Source organism: Phoenix dactylifera, chromosome 1 (assembly GCF_051530095.1).
Source record: "Phoenix dactylifera cultivar Ajwa chromosome 1, Ajwa_hap1_PhDact_Kaust_v1.1, whole genome shotgun sequence".
Taxonomy (NCBI): Eukaryota; Viridiplantae; Streptophyta; class Magnoliopsida; order Arecales; family Arecaceae; genus Phoenix; species Phoenix dactylifera.
The window spans coordinates 17,753,187-17,776,295 of record NC_143190.1 but is presented as its reverse complement, the minus strand read 5'-3'; the positions used below and the strand labels follow the sequence as shown (position 1 = coordinate 17,776,295).

The following is a 23,109-nucleotide window of genomic DNA, read 5'->3' as shown; positions in this document are numbered from 1 at the left end:
CCAAGCATCCAAAAGGGACACCAGGAAACAGATTAGAAGACCAGTGGTCAAGAGATTGATAAGCATTGCGAATCACTTAACAGAAAGTCCAGGATATCTTACAAATGCATTAGCAAATGGAACTAAACAAGAACTCTATGACCAAATCTCTCTCCCCACCCCCTCTCTTGTGAACGTGAGCCAATGGGGTTATGAGCAAACTTGAGTCTTGCTGTTAATTAATTTTCTCGTTAGAGAAAATATTTGAACAATTTTACTAGTTTGATGGGTATTCTTAGTGAAGATTAGTTTGATGGGTGTTCTTAGGAGTGAACACTGACTTCACGATGCATCCACACCAGGTGCTTAAATATCAGCCTTTATCCACAAATAAAATCTAATGTAAAGGACATAAACATATATGGTGATCTGAATGTTAGGACCTCATACTTTGACTTCTGGAATACAAGTTTCAAAAAATAAATATAGCAGCACCTACTCACAAAGTAATCTTCTCATTGGAAACCTGAGCTTTTTGCCCCCCCGGTCCAGCAATAGCTTCATCAAACTTTACTTGCTTACTACCATCCATATTCAGCCCAAAATGGATGTGAGGAAAATGTGCCCACTGCAATGTACAAAGAGTTATGTTGTTCTAACTATTAAAAAAATGGAATTCAAAATACAATATCCATAATAGAAAGCCAACAAATGGAATTCAAAATACAATATCCATAATAGAAAGCCAACACTTGTTCGGTCTGGACACTGTAGTTTTCACAAATCTAGTCTTTAATTTCAATCACTCATGGTGTCTCTTTGTTCCCATGAATTGATTGGATAAACTTTGATCATCCAACAAACATGAGTTAGTCAATAGCTGGTGAATCGGATGGGCATCTAATAAATCTCCCTCGGATATATCAAACTGTCCATAAATCATAAATGAACTTCTGAAGATTGTAGTGGTTGAAATTATTATTGAATGAGAGTCACGGCAGAAAAGTACATCTCATTTAATGATGTCATTCCGAGGTAAGCTTTATTTACAGTATTTTGATGCACTTGTATGCTTTTCTATAAAGTATTAATTAGTAAACTTCTGTAATTAGAGGTGAAAAACAAAACAATTGCAACGATGGTAATAGCAGAAAATAGTACATTGAATTCTGGAAAAGAAACTTTGACAGTGGTATTGAATGTAATTAATAGAATAGCATGAAGAAAAATGATACAATGAAGGAAAGAGCCATGGTTATTTTTAATATATCAAATAATTTTATATTTGAAAGCATCTTACATGATATACTACTTAAGCTTTATGTCATTAGATAATTTAAGTAGTTGATGAAAGGGATCTATGTGGTTCCTCTCCGTCGGAGACTTACTAGGATTCTTCTCTGTGCTTCTTTTGAGGCTGTGAATGTACGGAACAGACATATTTACCTACTCTTTTCTATCTTCTTTTGCAAATTAAGATGTCATCAATCTTTTGTTGTCCGCTATATTTCTTTAATTAGCATTATAGGCTGTTTTTATCACCTGGAGAATACTGCTACACTAGTATCATATGCTAGACTCCATCATTGAGATGCATTTGTTTGAAGAGTTTTGCATAATAATGTTTTGATGTCAGATAACCTTCGCACTATTATCCACTGCCCATATTTGTCCTAACAAACTTTCTTTTTAAATCATTGTAATAAAAGCGAGAGTAGAGGATAGATGGCCTCTGCACGACTAAAATAATTCCCTTTTTACTAGTTAAGTAGATCACCCAAAAAAAATCAAGAGGAGCTTCAGGTTCTCTATAAACTTTTAATCGATTAAAATATGATAAGGCCAATTATTATATAATTCGATGAAAATATTTTCTTTTTTAAGTTATTTCTGTGAATGGGTTGAAGGAAATGACCTGTTATTCATTTTATTTCTGTGAATAGATTGGAGAATTATATAACTAAAAGTATCTGAGGATAATCACTTAAAATTCAATGTAGTAGGGTCATACCAAATACATTTGTTCTGAGAGTTCAGAGTTTTTGTATTATAAATGTCCTAGAATGGATTCACATGTGCTACTATCGATATCTCTCGTACATAAAACTTGATACAAGGGAAGGAATATCTTATAGAATTAGTGTAGTGTGGGTTAACACAAAAAGCTTTCATGTTGTCAGGTGATTCATGAAGTACTCATAACAGGACTTCCTACAATAATGGGATAGGACTTGATATCATTCTCTTTCAAGTGATTAAATTATCAGACTTTGAAAGGCTAGAGGTGGAGACAAATATATGCACTGTCAGTAATTTTTTGTATTGACCTATGTGCTTCTTCACATGCTTTTACCAAACATTAGGCAGCTTAAGGCCTCAAAAGTAAGGCAATGCTAATTGACATTAAACATAAGATTGAAAAGGAGGAAAACAAACCAAATTTAATTTTCAAAAAAATATTTTAATTTATTTTAGTTACAAGAATTATTTTAAAATTACTTAGATGAATTTCATTACCTCAAGAATCATTCACAGTTTCCATCTACACTTTGAATAAATTTAGTTGTTAATTCTAACCCCAAAGCAGGAGCCCCAAAACAATTCCTAATTAAGCCTTCCTTCGAGTGCAAACCTTTAACCTAGACACTTGTTTTTTTCTAGTAACATGATGATTAGAATTAGGGATGAAAGTGTACTAGATAATATCTATTCAGATCTGTTTTCTTATTTGAATCTATCTGGATATAGATAAAAAGTTAAGCATCTGACTAATATATATATCCATATTTATATCCGTCAAAGAAAAATGAATATTGATATGGATAGACAACTATCCGATCCGTATCTGAATATTCAATTCCATTTATAACCCTATTTAATTTTATATAACACTCATGAATTTTTAAGAAAAATAAATAACCATACTAACATGCTATTAACTTGATTTCTTTTTCTTGCATTCTTGTTTTTGATCCCGACATGAAAATGGTGTCCTTGATCTTGGTTCCCTCATGACTATAATAGAAAGACATTCAAAATACTTTTTATTATCCACTTAGTAATATCTTTGATATCGTGTTCCTAAAGTTTAATTATCTGATTTATATCCATATTTTTGGTATCCAATTTGTATCCATATCCGTTTATAATAAATATTGATATAAGTTTTTACTTTCGACTAACATTTGTATCTATATCGGTATTCGTCGAACAAAACAATTATTGATATGGATACGCTAGTATCCAATCTAATTTCAATCTTAACTAGAATTATTATTTTACTATTAGGTAAACATTTTTCTTGAGGGAGTTATAAAATTGGTTGCATATACTTTCTACCTTTGGAAGATTGCCACCTCTATTAGTCAATTATATTATAATGGGACACTAATTGCAAAAGAAATTTATGGCACACTTAGTAAATGAAAAAGGAATGAAGTTTCATCAACATCTTTATGGATTGGATTATCATATATAATTGGAAGGAAGCAAATATTCTTGTTATAGCCAATATCCACTATGATTTTCTCGAACAGCATATTATTTTTAAGGAAAGCAAATATGAAAAACAAATGCTTTCCCTTAATTACAAGTAAGGAGAAAGAATTTATGTAAATATTCACCAAAAAATGAAAACTGAATTATTTTATGTGAATAAAGAAGTAGATTAATTTTTCTCAATATATTTTATGTTATCTAACTCGGCTCTACTCATATGATTTTTAAAACTTACATTCTTTGCTGCAGTGCTAAAAGCTTCCCTATGGCTAATATCTGGATTGTTGGTCTTTATTCTTTGTATCTCCTCTCTGTAAGGGTAAAGAGAAAATAAGTATTGTTGAAAAGAGAAGTATAGCACCTACTTAAATGGGACTTTTTATGTCATAGCTTTGCGGATCCTGAAGAATAAAATTGTAGCAACAGAAAATAAGGTTGTATGTGGAAAATTACCTGATAAACCTGTTGTACGCAGAAGGAACTCGCTGTCTCTTCTCTGGGGCTGGTTTGGGAAGAAAAAAGTAAGAAATATTGAAATTATTAGGATCATTGCTAACAGTCTGCCTTTTTTTTTTTTTGAAGAAAACAGTCTACTTGTTGTAGGCTGCAAGTTGCTAATTTCGCCACTATGATGTACACATATGCAGAGAGCCACATGAGCATGTGCACACATGCAAACACATACCCAGATGCATGCATGCGCATACTTCAAAAATAAGCACATACTTGAAGAAAAAGAGAACATAAGTACAAACTTGGATGTGCATCAAATGTATGTATTTGTGTATGTACATGTATGTGTATATAAAATGTATGTTTCCAAGTGCATGTGTAAGCACATCTCTGCTTACATGCATGCATATGCACATACATAAAATGAAGAAGACATACTTTTTAAATGCATATCGAAAAATTAGTTTGTGTGGATAAACAATGTTGATTTGTTCTGATAAAGTCATCAACAATACAACAATCCAGTGTTAGCTGTTGTTTATGAAATCAGATGTGAAGAAGTAAGAGAGGCTTACGACGCATTGGTAGCGTTTGCTGTTGATCATTCTGCATTGAGCACATTACAGAAGTCTTGTTGCATTTAGAAGATGATCCACGCTCCTTACGATAATCTTGAGATCCCACAACCTGAAATTCCCCTCCCACCAAATTATATGAAATAATGATATCATCAAATTTTAACAATTAAAACCTTCCTTTCTAATGTACAAGGCTTTGACTGAAACATTCACTTCAAAATAGAATATAATCACATTTTTATCTTACCATTTTCCCTCTACGAGAGGGAGAAATATATACTCTTATTACTGTAGACTCAACAAAAGAAGTGTCACTACTTTACTATCGTTTTTTAATTTTTAAAGATATTTCTTTTTACATGCAAACCAATAACAGTTCCTTCAATAAGGTTAAGTGATTTTAGGTATTTGTATTACATCATAAATATATTGATAAATGAGAGAAAACATAGTGAACTAAATTAACAAAAAATAGTCTTCCAATCTAGTGCAGAGATACGCAACGTTATAAATGCATGTAGAAACAAAGCATGAGGCTGAACGCTTTACAAATTTATTCAAAAACAAGTAACCTTAACAATATTTAGAAGCTTATTCTTTTTTTTTTTTTAAAAAAAAGAATCCCATAGGAGTAGGAATGAGAATGGTAAGGGAAATTTGAACCTGAAGATCTTGAATAGGAGCTGTTTCAAGCAAACCACCCATGTTCACAGACAGCAGATTAGTGCAATGCCCACATCTGACAGTCACAGTGTTGAGCAAATTATTGCCTGGGACACTAACCTGAATCATCAGGATATGAAAATGCAAACAAAAAAATATTAGTTGTAATTTAATTTCAAATTAGTTTATGACACAAACTTTAGATATTTTATTTCAATGGATATGCATTCTTCGAAAATACAAGTTTAAAAGTCACATTTTTTAAGTTCATAACAATTTCGGTAACCTCACCTTGCAGAAGTAATAATATATCACCAAAAGTTGCATGTGAATTTAATTTCTTTTGTTAATTTGTTGCCGAAGAAAGGAGTTGCTTGTAAGCACAAGGTGATATGAAAAGCTTATTAAACTACAAGGAAACTGGCATCATTCAGTCTGAGAAGTTTGAGTATATTGATACTATGTACAAAAAATTTATTGTAGTACTTTACAAGGAGGAGGCAGAAAAATAAAATGAAATGAAAAGAACAAGTATAGCATTTATGTAGGAAACGGACAAGCCAATTAAAGCGAAGGGAGAGGAATAAAGAAATATGATCTTTCTCAGAAAAAACAGAAATGGAAGAAAGAAAAGGGGAGATGATAAGAAAGAAAGAGATTGAAAGCAAGTTGGATTTCCAACTCTTTTCCTGAAAGAAACGATGATAAGAAGCAAAGTAGGAATTTTAGTTGATTGGTTAAGGAGAGAAGGTTGGTCAATGACTGGCTATGGGCCTCCTTTATTCTTAATATATACATGACCGCTAACTCAACTTTTTCTGACTTATCACACTTAACATTTATAATAAAATTGAAATTCCTTTTCTAGTTTTCTCTTTTATGAGTGAAAGGGAAACAAGAATACACTCCTACACATTGCCACCCAAAACCATACATATAAGATCTCCTAGCACGAGGGATCGAGAGGTTCTATATAACTGAAAAAGAGAAGGGAAGAAAAGGCTGCTTCTTTGAATAGCAACACCTTGCGGTGCTAAAAGCCTCGAGCCATCTTTCCTTTCCTTTCTGCACCTCTTGACCCATATTCTTGACTGCTCCAAAGTTAATAAAAGCATGTAAAAAGCTCAACCTGAAGAAAGAGAGATGAAAACGACAAGACTACGGACCCACTTCCGCACATCTGAAGAAGGGTAGAGAGAAGTCAAAATGTAAGGGCACTGGTTTTGAACAAAAAATGAATGCAAATATATAAAACAATGGGAAAGAGTAACAAACTTCAAGACTGTTAGGAAAGCGAGAAATTTTGAGACTTATTTGTTAACCAAACTCCCAAAAGAAAATGAGGGCAAACAGAAGGATGTATGAGAAGAATATCTTCGAAAGAACATAAAGGGCTTGCTAACAATGTGATGACATCAATTAATTGCTGATTCAACAAATAAAAAGGGATTGCTAAATATGTGATGAAATCTATTGTATATTTGATAGAACTCCAAAACTGGGTATAATTATACACTTCAAGGAGGCTTCCACATTCAAGTTGTCCTATTTGCTGCAATCTTTAGCTAGATAGATCAAAGATAGAAACTTTCCTCAAAACTTCAAAGCGAAACATGCTGTCTTGAATATTTGAACATCAAATGATTAGTTAGAAGAGACGCTGTACTGAAACTTAGTTAATGCAGATAATGCAAGATATTTTGATATCAAAATAAATATTTTCAGAAACAAACTTATACATGATGCAACTTTGTTAATTGACCATATATTAGCTGCTATACTATAGCTTTAACAAAAGAATAGGAAAGGGGTATCTTTTTCTACAATCAAAATTTTAATTTGTAAGGACTGAAGTATGCAATCTTTCCAACACAAGACATTAACAACCTTTTTTAGTATGGATGTTAACACTTCCCATATATATGCGTCTTGGTGTTTTGCTCAGATGGCTGCATGAGTCTGTTTAACAGCAAGAAAACTCCAGAGCATTCTTACTAGAAACGTTTGTTCGATTTAAGAGATGAGATCTGCTAAACCAAATTGGTAAGTCCTAATATCACCATCAATAATGTAAATTAGAACCTCTCCTATGAGCTAATAACAATTCAGAAATGGGGAGACTAGATCGCCTGGTAGCTTTTAGGTATTATAAGAATAATCGAAATTGTTATTTAGGTATAAGAAATGGAATCCATTTAATAAATTATCTAAAAGTCCTCATCTAACATTTACAAAAAACTCTTTTTAAGGATAGCATCTACCTTTCCAAGGGTTGGAGCCCTAAAATGATAGTACTAGGTTTCCTCCAAACAAGCCATGTCATCTGCCATGCAACTGTTAAAGCATGGGATATATGCATGCACCAAACCAATTCGATATCACATGAGATCTTTTCAAGAAAGTCTGCCATAGCCTTCATGGAACACCTGATGTAAGATAATAATTAAATCACTTCATGCATGCTTACTATTATGCTAAGAAAATCACCTTCTACTAGTATCCATGTGGTAACTGCATCCCAAAACGACCAAGGCCAAAAATCCAACCAAATTATATATTTTCTCATTTTTTTCCCAAGCACGTACAGTTAATATCACATAGCACAGTTACCTAGCTCTGGCCAACTATTTAAAATTATGAGCTAATGGATAATTAGGCCAGTTTCAAGGACCTAGGTATCACAGGCACTAGGAAAGCATAACCAAAAGTCAAGTATGGATAATTGGGCTTGTTTTATGACCTACTTTTTAGGTTCAGCTGAAAATTCAGAATGATCTGCAGTGCCAATGATTCTTAATTGATCCAGAGTTTGATAAGGTCAAATATTAGAGGGAAAGAGAGTGGGAACGACAGAGAGAGAGAGCGAGAGAGAGAGAGAGTCAGTATGATCGATACCGCAAGGATGGTATTGCAGAAGGTGCAGTGGACGTAGCAAACGTGCTCGGGCGTGATCATTTGTGCTGACATTTTCCGATCTCCGGAGCCAAAGAGGGATCCTTCTACATGTGCCAAGGAATAAGAAGAGGAAGCAGTAGGAGGATTTGAGTTAGGATGATGACTTTATATCTAGTGGGAAACGAGAGGTTCTTTTTCCCCTCTTTTTCTTTTTCCTTTTTCTTTTGTTCGTTTCCCTTTGTTTTGGTTTGCGGGTGTTTTGTGGGAGGGGATACAAAAGAGATGGTGCGTGGGGAAAAAACCGGGGTGAGGGCAACAGTTTGGGAGCGGTGGTTTTGTGAGAGGGTGGGGAAAAGAGTTGGAACGGGTACAGTTGAATGAATGTGAGTGGGAGCCTACTTCTCTTCTCACCCTATCTCTCTCTCTCTCTCTCTCTCTCTCTCTCTCTCTCTCTCGACAAAGATGTTGGGTTGGGGAGAGGATATAAATTCCCCGGGGAAGAGAGGGGGGGGGGGGGGGGGGGGAGGGGTTGTGGGGGCGAGAGAGAGAGATGACAAACTCCTGTGATCCCTGTGAATGAAGACGAAGTTACCCAAATACCCTCCCCAGCAGGCAACACGAAAGGGTAAAAAGCAGCGCTTTATAGGAGTCTCCTCGTTAACCTCCGATAAAAAGAAAATTGGCTCATGCATGGTAGGTATGGATAACTGACAGATTACTCCATCTATAACTCCATATGGACTTTTTATTTCGCTCGAAAAATACCTGCATATCTGCTTGAGATAACTCAAGCACACATTTTTAATGTTACAGACATAAAGCTGCGAATGAACTAAGTGTTTCACGGAAAACGAAGGCTTCACCTGACATTGGCCTCTATTGATTTTGTTCATTTGGGAAACAAGCAAAACTTCGAGCATTATGCAAAACACAAGCCATCAATGAACCAAGCCTGACTGAGGCTTAACATTTTTGTGTTACAGACCGAGCTTAACATTGGTAGTTAATTAAGCTTGTTTGAATATTGCTTTCATAACAAGCCAGGACTGATCGAGCAGCCTCAAGCATCCCTCGGCTTGTTTTCGACCTTGAATAATGCAGCCGATCATTGTTGTGCTAAGATTTTTCTTTTCCTTTTAATGAGAGCCCATGTTTGAATTGTTTTCCAGCTGTGATGTTGCTGTTATTGATATGACAAGCAATGACACAAGTTAACTGCATGCAAAGGGCTCAGTTTGGAGGATTAGCATGAGGTCATTACTAAGATACTCAAGGTAGACGATTCACCAAAATATCGTTGTTGCTTGTGACCTCCCCACTTGAGGTGGACAAATCAAACGACCAGTGCATAAAATAAAGGGTAGATAATTTGCACTAGTTCATTAAATTTTGAAACCATCTGTATATTGCTAATTCTGACCTGGTTGCATATAGAACATCCGACTAGCTGGTTCGCAGCCTTAAATTAATTTTCGCGACAAGGGAGCACGTGTCACATTCAGAATAGATCTGTGTGCAGCTTCTCACATCCAACTTGTCGAGCAACATTTATTCTACTACCTAGATTACACCTACTTCGCGTCCAACCAAATTAAGCATTAGTAATATCCTACATAATTTTCCTCGAAGGTGACAGTCTCGAGTAAATTGGGACTTGAGCTGGTAAGTATGGTACCTCGCCTCCAACGCCACTCTCGTTAGTGGACAATATTCTACCCTTTGTTTAAGCATAGTAAGTATTTACAACATGATCCCACGTGTACATCTTGCCGGTTCCATTTTCTGTGTCATGTATTCTCCCTATTTAGTTCCTAATTGCTTGAGAGAAATTGGGGAAAAAGCTTTTATGAGAACTCATGCGGACGTCTATTTAGTCCCACGTCGATTATTCACTGATAGATATTGGGTACTTATACATAATCAAAAAACTCAAATAATACATTCTGGCTAGCTTTTTTGGATAAGGTTTTAGGTTATTACAAATGATATGATAGCGGACCCAGCCCATAATTTATGTGGACTAGGGGATAATGCAGCATGGATCCGTTGGGGCTGACCACGGACCGATCGTGGTATTTGTGATTAGATTTGAATGGATTTGAACCCTTAGCCTAACATCCTTGTTTATGATTAGATTTGAAAAGATTTCAATCCTTAGCCTAACGAGGACGTCAGGACTTGAATGAGGAGAATATGTGAGGACCCGTGCAGGCATGTGTTTAGTCCCACATTGATTATTCGTTAGGTATATTTTGGGTACTTATACAGGATCAAAAAATCCAAATAATACCTTCAAGCTAGCCGTTTTGGGTGAAGTCCTGAGTTGTTACAAATGGTATCAGAGCGGACCTGGCCTATAATTTATATGGACTAAGGAATATTGCAGAACGAATTTATTAGGGCTGACTACGGGCCGATCATGGTATTTGTGGTTAGATTTAAATAGATTTGAACCGTTTGCCTAACGAAGACGTCAGGTCTTGAACGAGGAGAGTATGTAAGGATCCGTGCAGACATGTGTTTAGTCCCATATCGCATTCGTTGGATAGATTTTCGGTATTTATACAGGATCAAAGAATTTAAATTATATCTTCTGGCAAGCTTTTTTTTTGGTGTGATCCTGAATTGTTAATGCTTTGTAGGCTGAATTAATGTCTTTTTTTTTTTTTTCTTTATTTTTTTTTTAATGATATAGTGCCTACTTTCCACAATCTCGTGCTCAAGTTAATAACTAAGACATCGCTTATTTAATTTGCAAAAGGACTGACAATGACAAGGACCCCATGATGCCCCCTCCTCTCTTCTCGCTCCCTTTCATTTGGCCGTCTGCATGCAAGATTTTAAATAAGCTTTTACTACACGGTGTTTGTGGGGTTCGTCTCTTGTCGCTTGAACAAGTTCTCGAGAATAGGATGGGCAGTGGACAGGTGGTGGGAATTTACCCCTCCTAATCTTCAAAAAAAAAAAATTCTTATTATAATGAACCTCCAAAATAACCCGCTATATATTAATCATTCAAATGATTATAGCAGCTGTTATTTATCACAGAAAATAATTTTTAAATTTTTAGCATAAAAAACTATAATCATTAAAATAATGACTACGATAACAAAAAATAAAAGCATTATCTTTCCCTCTAATTTGATTAGATAAAATAATATTTTTTGGACCATGCAATCATCTCTCACGAGAGTTTCGAGAAAAATTCAATTTTAAAGATTATTTCATTTAAAATAAGATACAACTGAAAATAATAGCATTTTTATAATATAACAACATGTTATAATAGAACATAATAACATCCATTATATTTTAATATTATTTATATTAATAATATAAGGGGAGGTAGCAAGAAATTGTTATAACGGCTGTTATAGTAATTATTTGAAACATTTATTTGAAAAAATATGTCAAATAGCACCATTATTTGAAATCATGGAAACATGTGCCAAGATGGGAACAAGCTTTTCTCAGAGATGCAGTCATGCTTCCACCCTTGTTATGTCTTGTCGATTGGACTATCTAGATCCCCTGGACTGGGTGCAATGATTGAGAAGTTTGTTTGTTTGACAGTGGAATTACTAATGCTTCTGAATAGCTCCTTGATTGGTCTTATATTATCGAATAATGCTCGCTCTACAGTGTCCGGCTTTCTAGAGTTTACGATCATCTATTCTCACAAAATATTAAAAGGCAGTCAGGATAGTATCTTTCCCCATTTCTTCTCTTCTTTTCGAGAAGAACGCACCATCATTTCATTAACGGGGCCAACAATTTTATGCTCAAAGAGTCCTGCTAAATTTTATGCAGATATCGAATCTGTTTATCATTCTCCCTCGAAAAATCTAGCCTATGTTCCATATTGTATCACTTGCACAAAAATGTAGTCATGAATTACAGAGATTATGGAATTGCCTTTCAGAGGCCATACGATGCGAGTGATAAACTGGGCATCCTAAAAAAAAATCTGGTGCCCAGGGACATGAACAAGAAAGCAAGGAGTTTTATTCTGATAGTTTTGTAGTTGGCCATGTGAATTATTAATACTACCAGGGTGAAAAGGACTGACCCAACCTGAAAACCAACTTCATCCAAAGCTGGATTGGGCTGGATTTTAATCAGATGATGGGTGAAACTGTAAAACCAAAATTTTAATTGGTTGTACCATGAGGTTAGAGTTAACATTCCTGACCCATTTAACTAAGTGCAAAATAAATATAAAAATTTAATTAACTAATAATTATTTTATCAAATAATTTGAAAAACATACTTCGAAGCATTAGGTTACTTACCTCTTATCACTTCACAATCCCACTCCAGTTAGACGGGTTAAGTTCGTCTATTTAATATCATTAAAATATTATTAATTTTAATATCATTTCGAAAGCCAAACAAAGTCAAAATTAATACTACTGGAGAATGACCTCATACCCCCAAGTTAGGTCAGTCGGGTGATAGTGCCCGACTGCCCAAGTTGGTCCGAGCAAAGAGAATTCAATGATTAAGTAAAGATCAAAAGTGGCCAAATCTAGTTGGGACTGGAGTAATGGGCTAGTTTACTACATAAAACTGAGGTGGTTTAGGGTCTACAAATTAGATCAACTTGGATCCGAATAACAAGAAGAACATGATTTATACTAGGATTCCTGAACCTGCCTAGAGAGAAAGAAAGAGGAGAGAGAGTCTCAGCTCGGGTTTGGATTTGGTCTAATTCTGGTCTTGGGCTCAATTTGTGTGGTCTGGTTCGACCATCAGGAGAGGTCTAAGCCTACTCAATTAAAGGTAAGTCAAGGATTAGTTAATTATTTGGTAAAATAATTATTAGTTAATTAAATTCTAATATCTATTTTATACTTATTTAAATAGGTCAGGCATGTTAATTTTATGATAGTAATTATTTTAAATTATGTTATATATTATAAAACTGAAAAATGTGACTGGGCAAATTATGAAAAATTTATATTGTATGTATATATTCCCAGCATGGCTATGATCTGGCTCCGCCAATGAAGATTATTTATTGGCCCTATCGACTTGTAATTTGTGAAAAACTGATTTCGACACCGCATCACGAGTGATTTGAATAGTAATATTTAGACACTATACCACCAGTGATTAATACTAGTAGATTTTGGCACTTTGCGTATTCTGAACCATGCCACTAGATTACGTGGCCATAGCCTATTGATATTAAATTTCTAGTATCAATTTATCAATGTAATATTAAATTTCAAAAAAAATATTATTGATGATTTATTTTTCAGTCAATATTTTGTGCTTTAATTAAATATTTGGCATACTTTGACCCTATTTTGAGGTGTTATATTGCTTACTGGGCTAGTGTAGCTCATTATTATATTTCTCTAGTTTTTAGATCCATATACATAGACATATGATTAATCGAGACTTGGAGAGCATGTTAGATTTTCTGACGATACCTTCTGTAATTGGCATTTTAATTAGACTAGTTAGAATATTTGATTTATGTTATTAGTTAGCATATGTTGACCTATGTTACTTTGAAACTATTGTAAGATTGATTTGAATAGATTATTGATTAAATAATTTTTTAGAATTTATTAATACTTTGACATGATCTGTAGCCTTGCATGTGTGTATAGTCTGCCATACAAGTGTGCGGCATCTGTTATGCTCTGGATTCAGGGCGTGATAGATTTGGTGTATCAGAGCCTAGGTTTAGAATTCTTAGGATTCATTGAAAAGGCTGAGAGATGGATATGTACTAGAAAAGGCGACAATGTTAATTGCTCTTTGTTAATAACCTTGTGTTATTCTGTTTGGACGATTTTATGATGTTTATTTTATTTCACTAAATTAGAATGCCGCCAAACCATGCCCGTAGTCTAAATAAGCTAGTTAGGGGCTCTCTGAGTAGAGTTCCTACTAACCAAGCGGTCGAAACATCTCAAAGCCCAGGCACCAGATTGTGGCCTCCGAAATTCAGCAAGAAGGCGGGGTTGGTCAATCAATTGTAACTCAGCCAATTCTGGGTCACTCAATAATGATTCAAGAGAATGTTGTTGGAAATCAAACACGGGTGCTCAAACTGTTTGAGGAGGTCGTTGGATTAGTATATTATTAGAGGCAGCAACCTCAACATTCAGTCCAGTAGGATGCTGGTTCTTCTGAGGAAAAAAAGAGTATAGTGGAATTCAAGTAAATAGCTCTTTTGGCTTTTAAAGGTACCCCCAATCCTCATGAGGCCGAAGCTTGGATTGATGAGATGGAGAAAGCTTTTAGGGCAATAGAGTGTACTGATGAAGAAAACATCAGATTTGCCATTTATATGCTTTAGGATAGAGCTCATCATTAGTGAAAGTCTATGGAGCACACATTAGCTCACGAGCATGAGGTTTTGTATTGTCTTCTACTCCAAGTATTTCCCTTCTAGTTACCTAATTAGAAAGCTAGAGAAGGAATTTCTTAATCTATCTTAAGGAGTTATGACTGTTGATGAGTATGAGGCCGAGTTTGACAGGCTGTCTAGATTTGCTCTCACCTTCATTATGGATGCTAAGTCTAGGATGAGGAGATTTGAAGAAGGGTTGAAGCCTTACTTACGTCGAGGATTGGTCGTAGTGCACTCAGCAAACTATGATGATCTGGTAGATAGGGCCAAGAATATGGAGATTATCTAGAAGGAAACTCAAGATACTAAAGGTGAAAAACAAAAGAAGAGGAGCAGAGATTTTGATACACATGGTGGGTAGAATTCTTGCGGGTCTGCCAAAGCTCATGACATATTTTGAAGTTCTAGGAAATAGAAATTTTATACGAGAACTACTCAGCATCAACAAGACAAGCTAAAGTGTGAAACATGTGGTGGTACTCATAAGACTGAACACTGTAGGCGATTATCTGGCGCTTGTTTCAAATATGGCCAGCAAGGTCACAAGATAGCAGAGTGCCCTCATAATTAGTAGGAATCTCAATCAGCTTAGAGGCCTCAAGCAATAAAGACCTGATAGTCAACTTTAAAGAGCACGCAATAGCACGTATCTGGTAGAATAATGATTACGGATATCGATCCACAGGGATTGGGGTACAGTTGCTTTTCTTTAAAAAAAATAAAAAATATTTAAAAGAAAGAGTTTGTGAAGAAAATTAAACTAAGAAATTTAATAAAAAATGTAATTAAAATGTTATTAGTTTGAGGGGACCTAGGGCAAGAAATTCACCACTAACATCGAAACAAGGATTATTTGTATTTTAATTTATTCTTGGATTAACATGCAAATTGGCTACAAGCCTAATAAGCATTCGAATAAAATTTCACAAAAGTAATTTAGGCATAATCCATCTTTAGTTAGCATGAAATGTCTACCCTAATCTAAGGTGGCAGCACACCGCATCTTTCTTAAGCATGAACTATCTTATTTTTACTTCAATGATCATGAAGAGCAGTTGTATAAACGTCATACTTAAAATCACAGAAATTAAATATGAGATGAAATAAAATATTCATTAGGAGCAAAATAAAGTTTATACAACTCCAGGAATTGAAAATTAAAAACATAAAACCTGTGTCCCTTTGTTACGGCTGCATCCGGCCCCAGTGAAGAGATTAGCTTTCCATGGTATGGGAGGTAGCAGCAACGACGCAGAAGGCCTTCATCATGACTGTGTTCCTCCCTTCTTCGTCTTCCCTCTCAGACTAATCTCAATACGAACTGAATAAAAATCAAACTCCCTTCCTCATATATTTTTTTTCCTTTCCGCGGGGAGTTATTCCCATAATACCCAAAAGTATTATCTCTCCTTTCCTCTTCTTCCCGTGAGAACTCCTCTCAGCGGGATTGAACCCAACCGAAGTGAAGCCTCCTCCTTTTATAGCTTTCCCAGCCCCCTCTCCTCCTCTCTCCTTCCTTCTTCTGTGGCTGATCCGAATGGAGGATAAGCTCGTGGAGACCTTATCTCTTCCGGATGATTGCAATATCCAATCTGGGCGTTGGGAAGAAGATGCGCTGGGATCGGATTGCATGGAAGATGACTGCTTGTTCTCATCCGGCCATAGAGAAAAACTCGGAACAGGAACAATGTAGAGAGGACGCGTGCTGGATGAAGAGTTGGAACTCGTCGTGGATGGAGGGTGGGACGGTTCTTTGGACTGCCGAAGACGTGGGTGCTTATCCGTGGGAGATAAGCATGGCTGGATTCGAACTTATCTTGAAGCAGGGGATATTTGGATGAAGCTCACGGCTGAGGCTTTGGCATCCGGCTGTAGGCGTTTGAGAAGATCTCAGAGGGAGAGGATGAGGATGCTGGGAAAATGTGGACGTGGGAAGCACAGGAGATTCGAAAGATGAAGCTAAGGAGGGATGTTTGGATTGAGGAAGACGTGGCCCCGTTCCGCTGAAGCAAGGAAAGTTGGATTTGGTGAAAAATCCGGATGGGGTTAATTCGGAAGAGGGAAGATACTGGATTTGGTTGGGATGAAATCTAGGAAGATGATACGGATGTGGGGTGCGGAAGAAATAGGGGAAAATGCAGGGGATGCGGAAGAAAACTCGTGAAGTTGGGAGCAAATCCGGATGGGGTCTCGGCTGGAATTAATCCCAAAGCAGAGGAATCCGGAAAAGGATTTGCTAGCTGGGACATTGTAAATGTTGAAAGAATCATCCCGGACTGCTGAGATGTCATTGGGAGGAAGTGATCCGAAAGCAGGGAAGAAGCTTGGACGCATGCGGAGGATTGAACTTGGTCATATCTCAGAATGGAAGGAAGCTTAGGCACGGCTGGGCACGGGATAAGGATGAGAAGAGATGGAGTCGATCCGGAAGTTGGGAGGAAGGAACTCGGGATGAGCGTGATTTGGAATGGGATACGGCTGGGAGCGCATGGGAGCTGTCCGTGAAGAAAGGGAATGGTTGGATAGTTGGGATCTCTGTTCTTCCATGGCGGATGCAGGGGATTGGAGTTTATCCGGGTTGTATTTGGACGTGGAGATCACATGGGATCCGGCTTTGGGATATGGTTTAACGGGATGAAGGCTGGGATTCATCATAGGTGGAAGCGGTTCTAGTCATTGGAAATGGGAGGGAAGGAATGATGTGGAGGAAGATGGTGTTCTTTGTTCCAACGCATGGGAAAAACAATGGGTTTGAGAGGAGTTGGGTGATGCAAGATGAATGGCTGAGATGGGATGAGGCTTTAGGATCCGTGCAACTAAGATAGTATGCTTTGAGATCTGAGAAACAAATAATTGAAGGAATTTTATTGTTTTTGAGATTAAAATTGGATCATGTGGAAAAAGAGTTGGAACGAGTGGAAAGAAATTTAGGTGAACATGTGAAGAGTCAGGAATTAATGGGAAGCACTGGGTTTTGGAGAAGAGTTCTTGGAGTCGACTCTGGAGGATGTGAAATTGTGAAATGATGCAATGTAGTTTAGGCTTTACCTAATTAAGCGTGACTCGACCTGCATACATTAAGCTTAATTAGTAAATAAATAAGTAAAACTCGAATTACCTTTAATAATTTATTAAAATGCAATGATGAAGGTAACACATTTTTTAGTTGAATTTACAAAATATGTGAATTAAAATAATGATAAGTGTTATAAATAAGATATTAATTTATGCATTATTTAGCACTTATCACAACCCCCAACCTACATTTTGCTAGTCCTCGAGCAAAATAAAAACTAACTCACTTTCGCAGGAATCGTGATTGCATTTACCGTATGCAATAAGGCTTTAAACCCCTAGGTGGCCCTAGTGGACGAGTTTTGTCTCGTGAGGGTTTCCGGCTCAGATACCCACTAACTGTTGTCTCAAAAAAAATTTATTTTATCGTTTCATAAAATCTAATTTCAAATGCATTAATGCCAAGAATTTCACAAGTACACAAAGTTTTAATTATTAAGTCAGTCCAAATCCTAAGTCAGTATGCAACTTTTGTTGAAGTTATTAAGTTTTCGTTAGAGAGTTGTAAGACTTATTTATACTTGGGTGCTCGGTGATATCTGGGCCATACACAAGCTAAGGCTTTAGATTCCCCAAAATACTGATAAAGCTAGTAGTTTCCAAGAATTGGTCAGATAAGACCTAATCACTGATTCAAAATCATCCTATCTTGCAGAATTTCGAGAGTTGTGGATGTTTACTTTAATACCTCATGGGCTTTATCTGTAATATTCCAGTTTACTTGAATTTTTACAACGACGGCTTTCACACTATCGTCTTTTCAAGATCAATATTATTTTCTTTTTCTTTTGTTTTTTTTAATTTATTTATTTTGTATTTATAAATAAATTATGCACTTTTACTCTTTTAATGATTCCTCCGTGTAGCGAGCATTCAGTCAACAACTTCCACACCAGATGGCATAAGGTGTTGGGCATCAAGACTCCCATACGGACCTATGCTCGGGTTCCTCATCACAAGCCCGCTGACCTTTGACAATAGGTAGCCCTTTTCGATGTACCTGACTAAATTCACTTTTTTTTTTAATATGGGATAATAGTGAATTAGATAGGTATGATTCATCAGGACTCAAGGTTGCTACCAGACTTAATAACATAATGTTGAACCTAACCCTTAGAAGTGCAGGCCATGTGTATTGTGAAATTCCAAAGTAAAAATTATCTTACAACTCGCTAAAAGAACTTTTAATAAAAAGAACTCAAATTGACTTACTCCTGACTAGTCATTGGGCTTTTTAGATTTTATATACTTTGTGTGTTTATCATTTCAGCACTAAGGCATAGAAATTAGGTTTTTTTTTTGAGATAAACTTATTTAAAAATACAAAAATGTGAAAATTTTCTTCAAAAATTCAAATCCTATACCCCCCAACCTAGATCAGACATTGTCCTCAATATTTTTTTTAAATATTATATTATATATTTTTTTATTATTTTTTTTTATTTTTACTTTGTTTTAGTTTGGACGAAAATATGAAGCAGATGGAGGATAGAAGCATTTTATCGTAGTTGCATCAGTAATATGAGGGATCCTGTTAAGAAAATAACAAAAAAAATATGATAAGAAGATATGCAAAAATAACCTACGAGAATTGGGTTGCTTCCCAACAAGCGCTAAGTTTAACGTCTTCAGCCAGACGCAGTGCATCCTTATCAAATCATACCGGGTTCATGCCGAGTTCTCCAAGGAAGAAAATTTGTGGGAAACTGATTGTCAGGCAAGGAGTTGACTGCTTTTATGGCCTTGTCTATATCAAAGTCAAAATGGGCCAAGTATGTTTTCAGAGGGTCATCTGCCAAAATATAGGGAAGGGCTTCTTCTACAAGATTGTCCATTTTGTCTATTAGGAAGCACTCAACTTTCTTTGCGGGTTGATCAGAGGCACAAAATATATTTAACTTGACCTTCATATTCCCAAAAGATATATTCATCACCCCAGTTCTACAATTTATACTCGCATTGGCTGTAGCTAAAAAAGGACGATCTAGAATCATAGAGATCTGTTTCTTAAGATTAGGCACAGGTTCCATATCAAGGACGATAAAATCGATTGGGAAATAGAATTTGTCTACCTTGACTAGGACGTCTTCAATTATTCCTCGTGGTATTTTTACAAATCGATCAGCCAATTGAAGGGATACCGAGGTTGGTTATAACTCACCTAACCCAAGTTTCTCATAAACTGAGTAAGGTAAAAGGTTGACACTTGCCCCTAGATCTAAGAGTGCTCGATCAATAAAATTATTTCCTAAGACACAGGAGATGGTGGGAGCACCAGAATCTTTGAATTTTGGAGGGGTGTTGTGTTGGAGAATAGAACTCACTTGCTCAGTTAGGAAGACCTTTTTAGGCACATGTGTCCTAGATTTTCGCTTTTGGGTACAAAGATCTTTGAGAAATTTGGCATAGGAGGGAACTTGTCTAATAGCATCAAGAAGCGGGAGGTTGATTTTGACTTGTTTGAAAACCTCCATCATCTCCTCTAGTGAAGTTTCCTTTTTGCCAAAGGGAGCGGGTAAATTAAGAGCTTCAGGAAATGGAGCCTTTGGGATGTGAGTTTTGGCAGAAGGTGGACTAGCTGAAGAAGAAGAAGAAGGTTTTAGATTTTCATTTGACATATTTCTATTCTTTTCTTCACCTTTCTTATTGTTATCCTCCCCAATCTTATTGTCTACTACACGTCCACTCCTTAGGGTAGTCAAAACATTGGCTTGTTCATGATGAATTGTGTTTAGTTGATTTTCTTGAGCCATGTATTGTCCCCTAGGATTACTCACTGGTTGGCTTGGAAGCTTTCCTTCCTCTCGCTTGTTCAGTGCATTAGCTAGTTGCCCCATTTGGAATTCTAGCTTGGCGATAGATTGCGTGTGAGAGTGCACCAATTGTGTAATGGTTTCCAAACCTTGAAGGGCGGTCAACACTTTCTCCTCAAAGGCTGTGTTTCTATGGGGTGGAGGAGAAGTGTGTTGAAATTGAGTCGAAGGACGGTAGGGATGAATATTTTGTGAGGTTTGAAAATTTTGAGAATTTTGAAAATTTTGGGAGTAGGGTTGGGCAGTATTCGAAGCTTGCTGCTTCCAAGAAAAGTTTGGATGATTCCGCCATCCCGAATTATATGTATTGAAAAATGGGTCATTACCCGGTCTGGGCTGTGTTTGAGCAGCATTGATGTGTTCTTGCACGAGTTCAGGAAATTGGAATGCTGAGGGGCACTCATGAATAGGGTAAGATGGGCTAAAACAGATAGCACACACTTGTGCTTGGAAAGAGTTAACGACATGTCCTCCCATCATCAGTTGGTCAATCTTATGGGACAATGCATCTACCTTGCTAGACAGGTCCATAGAATGACTTATTTCACAAATGGTCCCTTTTCTTTGAGAACTCGGGGGTGCTTGACGAGAACAGGAAGCATGGTGGAGGGAGTTTTCATTGAGATTTTCAAATAATTCCCATGCTTCATGCTCATTTTTAAGCATGAAAGTTCTCCCACAAGAAGCATCAACCATCTGACGGTTTCGATCAGACAATCCATCATAAAAGCATTGCACTAATTGCCACTTGGGTATCTGATGATGTGGGCATTTACGGATTAGGTCCCAAAATCTCTCCCAGGTTTCATGAAATTCTTCTCCATCGGTTTGGGAGAAGCTTGTGATGGCACATCTAAACTGGTTCGTTCTTCCTATGGAAAAGTATTTTTTAAGAAATTCTTGTTGCATTTGATCCCAGGAACGAATTGAATTAGCCTCTAAAGCATTCAGCCATTGCTTGGCTCTGTCTTTAAGGAAGAAGGGGAATAATCTAAGTTTCAGAGCATCATCAGTGAAGTTCTGAATCTTGACAGTGGTACAAATCTCAAGAATTTCATCTAGGTATTTATATGGGTCTTCGTTGGTGAGCCCGTAAAAAGATGGGAGCATTTGGATCACACTAGACTTTATTTCATATTGTATAGCTTCTACTTCAGGTAATCGAATGCAAGATGGAGAAGTGTAAATGGTGGGAGTAAAGTACTCCCTCAGGAGTTTGGGTTGTTCTTCAGCCATCTCAGGAGGTGGAGCAGATCCTATGATTCTATAGGTATGGATTTCGGCTCGAAGGGTCCTAATAGAACGCTCTATTTTAGGGTCAAAAGGTACTAATTCCAGAGATCTGGAATGACACCCTAGCATGCACTAAAACTCTTCTGATCAGTCAAGTGCAGTCAAGCATGCATTAAAAGAAACACTTCAAATCCTTATGTTTGCCCTAAAATTACTAGACAGCTTCTAACTGGTTTGAAGAGGGCACCTAAGCCTCCAGTCCGGTCTAATGAACTAAGTTGACCAGGTAAGCTCCCAAGTAAGTGGGGGGGTCACGATGCGTTGTAAAGGTCCCACTTAAAAACCACTTGCCTCGAACAGATGAATTGTCTCCGTTGGGACAAAGCTTGCCTAGACATCAACTGAGCCACAGAGCGAAATTGGTGCAACTTTCGATGATCTTCATCCTATTGAGCTCGAATGTCCCTAGGGGCCAACGTCTAATTGATTTTAATTTAACGTAATGGCTATGTGAGAATTGATTCACCTAATTTGGGCAAGAATCTGGTGATGAAATCCAGTTCTTATCTTGTTGGGGTGATTGCCCTTACTATATGCGGATTAATTGTTGTATGTGTATCAAGCATGCATTCATACTTTTGCTGAAATTAAAATCAAACAATCACCACAAAATTTCAAGCAAATTGAGAATCAATTTAAATAAGAAAGGTTTAGAGGTTACCAAAGAAAATTTCTCCAGCAATTTTTTTATATTTAAGGCAAACCTCTACAGCATTCCTTTTCCAGCAGTTCCCTTTTGATCGTCCCAAATTTTCTCTTCGATTCCTGATCAAATAATACCAAAAGAAAAATCAAAAATTAGTAAGAGAGAGAAAGGAGATAAGGAAAGTAAAAAAATAGAAAATATTTTTATTTTATTATATATATATTATTATTATTATTTTATTTTTATTTTTATTTTTATTTTTTTAAAAAAAATTTATGAAAAGAAAAACAACTATGTTAGCAATCTCCGGCAACGGCGCCAAAAATTGATAGTCAACTTTAAAGACCACGCGATAGCACGTATCTGGTAGAATAGTGATTACGGGTATCGATCCACAGGGATTGGGGTACAGTTGCTTTTCTTTAAAAAAAAATAAAAAATATTTAAAAGAAAGAGTTTGTGAAGAAAATTAAACTAAGAAATTTAATAAAAAATGCAATTAAAACGTTATTAGTTTGAGGGGACCTAGGGCAAGAAATTCACTACTAACATCGGAACAAGGGTTATTTGTATTTTAATTTATTCTTGAATTAACATGCAAATTGGCTACAAGCCTAATAAGCATTCGAATAAAATTTTACAAAAGTAATTTAGGCATAATCCATCTTTAGTTAGCATAAAATGTCTACCCTAATCTAAGGTGGCAGCACACCGCATCTTCCTTAAGCATTAACTATCTTATTTTTACTTCAATGATCATGAAGAGCAGTTGTATAAACGTCATACTTAAAATCACAGAAATTAAATACGAGATAAAATAAAATATTCATTAGGAGCAAAATAAAG

The 23,109-nt window shown here is 36.3% G+C and overlaps 1 protein-coding gene and 1 non-coding gene across 3 annotated transcripts; one reads left to right on the top strand and one right to left on the bottom strand.

Moving 5' to 3' along the window:
• Nucleotides 1-342: 342 nt before the first annotated feature.
• LOC103721999 (protein YABBY 2-like) lies at nucleotides 343-8,465 on the bottom strand. Of its 2 annotated transcripts, XM_008812404.6 has the most exons (7): nucleotides 8,067-8,465; nucleotides 6,301-6,351; nucleotides 5,172-5,291; nucleotides 4,506-4,617; nucleotides 3,931-3,979; nucleotides 3,713-3,788; nucleotides 343-607 (listed from the first exon to the last, which is right to left on the bottom strand). In XM_008812404.6, the coding sequence occupies exons 1-7, from the start codon at nucleotides 8,136-8,138 to the stop codon at nucleotides 479-481; spliced, it is 609 nt and encodes a 202-aa protein (XP_008810626.4). In that variant the 5' UTR covers nucleotides 8,139-8,465; the 3' UTR covers nucleotides 343-478. The 2 variants fall into 2 exon arrangements, with proteins under 2 accessions (XP_008810626.4, XP_008810627.4); XM_008812405.6 differs by lacking the exon at nucleotides 6,301-6,351 and having other exon boundaries at nucleotides 8,067-8,447.
• Nucleotides 8,466-21,078: 12,613 nt separating this feature from the next.
• LOC120105445 (small nucleolar RNA R71) lies at nucleotides 21,079-21,184 on the top strand. The gene has a single exon (XR_005507838.3). It is a non-coding gene; the product is annotated as a small nucleolar RNA R71 (small nucleolar RNA).
• The last annotated feature ends 1,925 nt before the right edge of the window (nucleotides 21,185-23,109 follow it).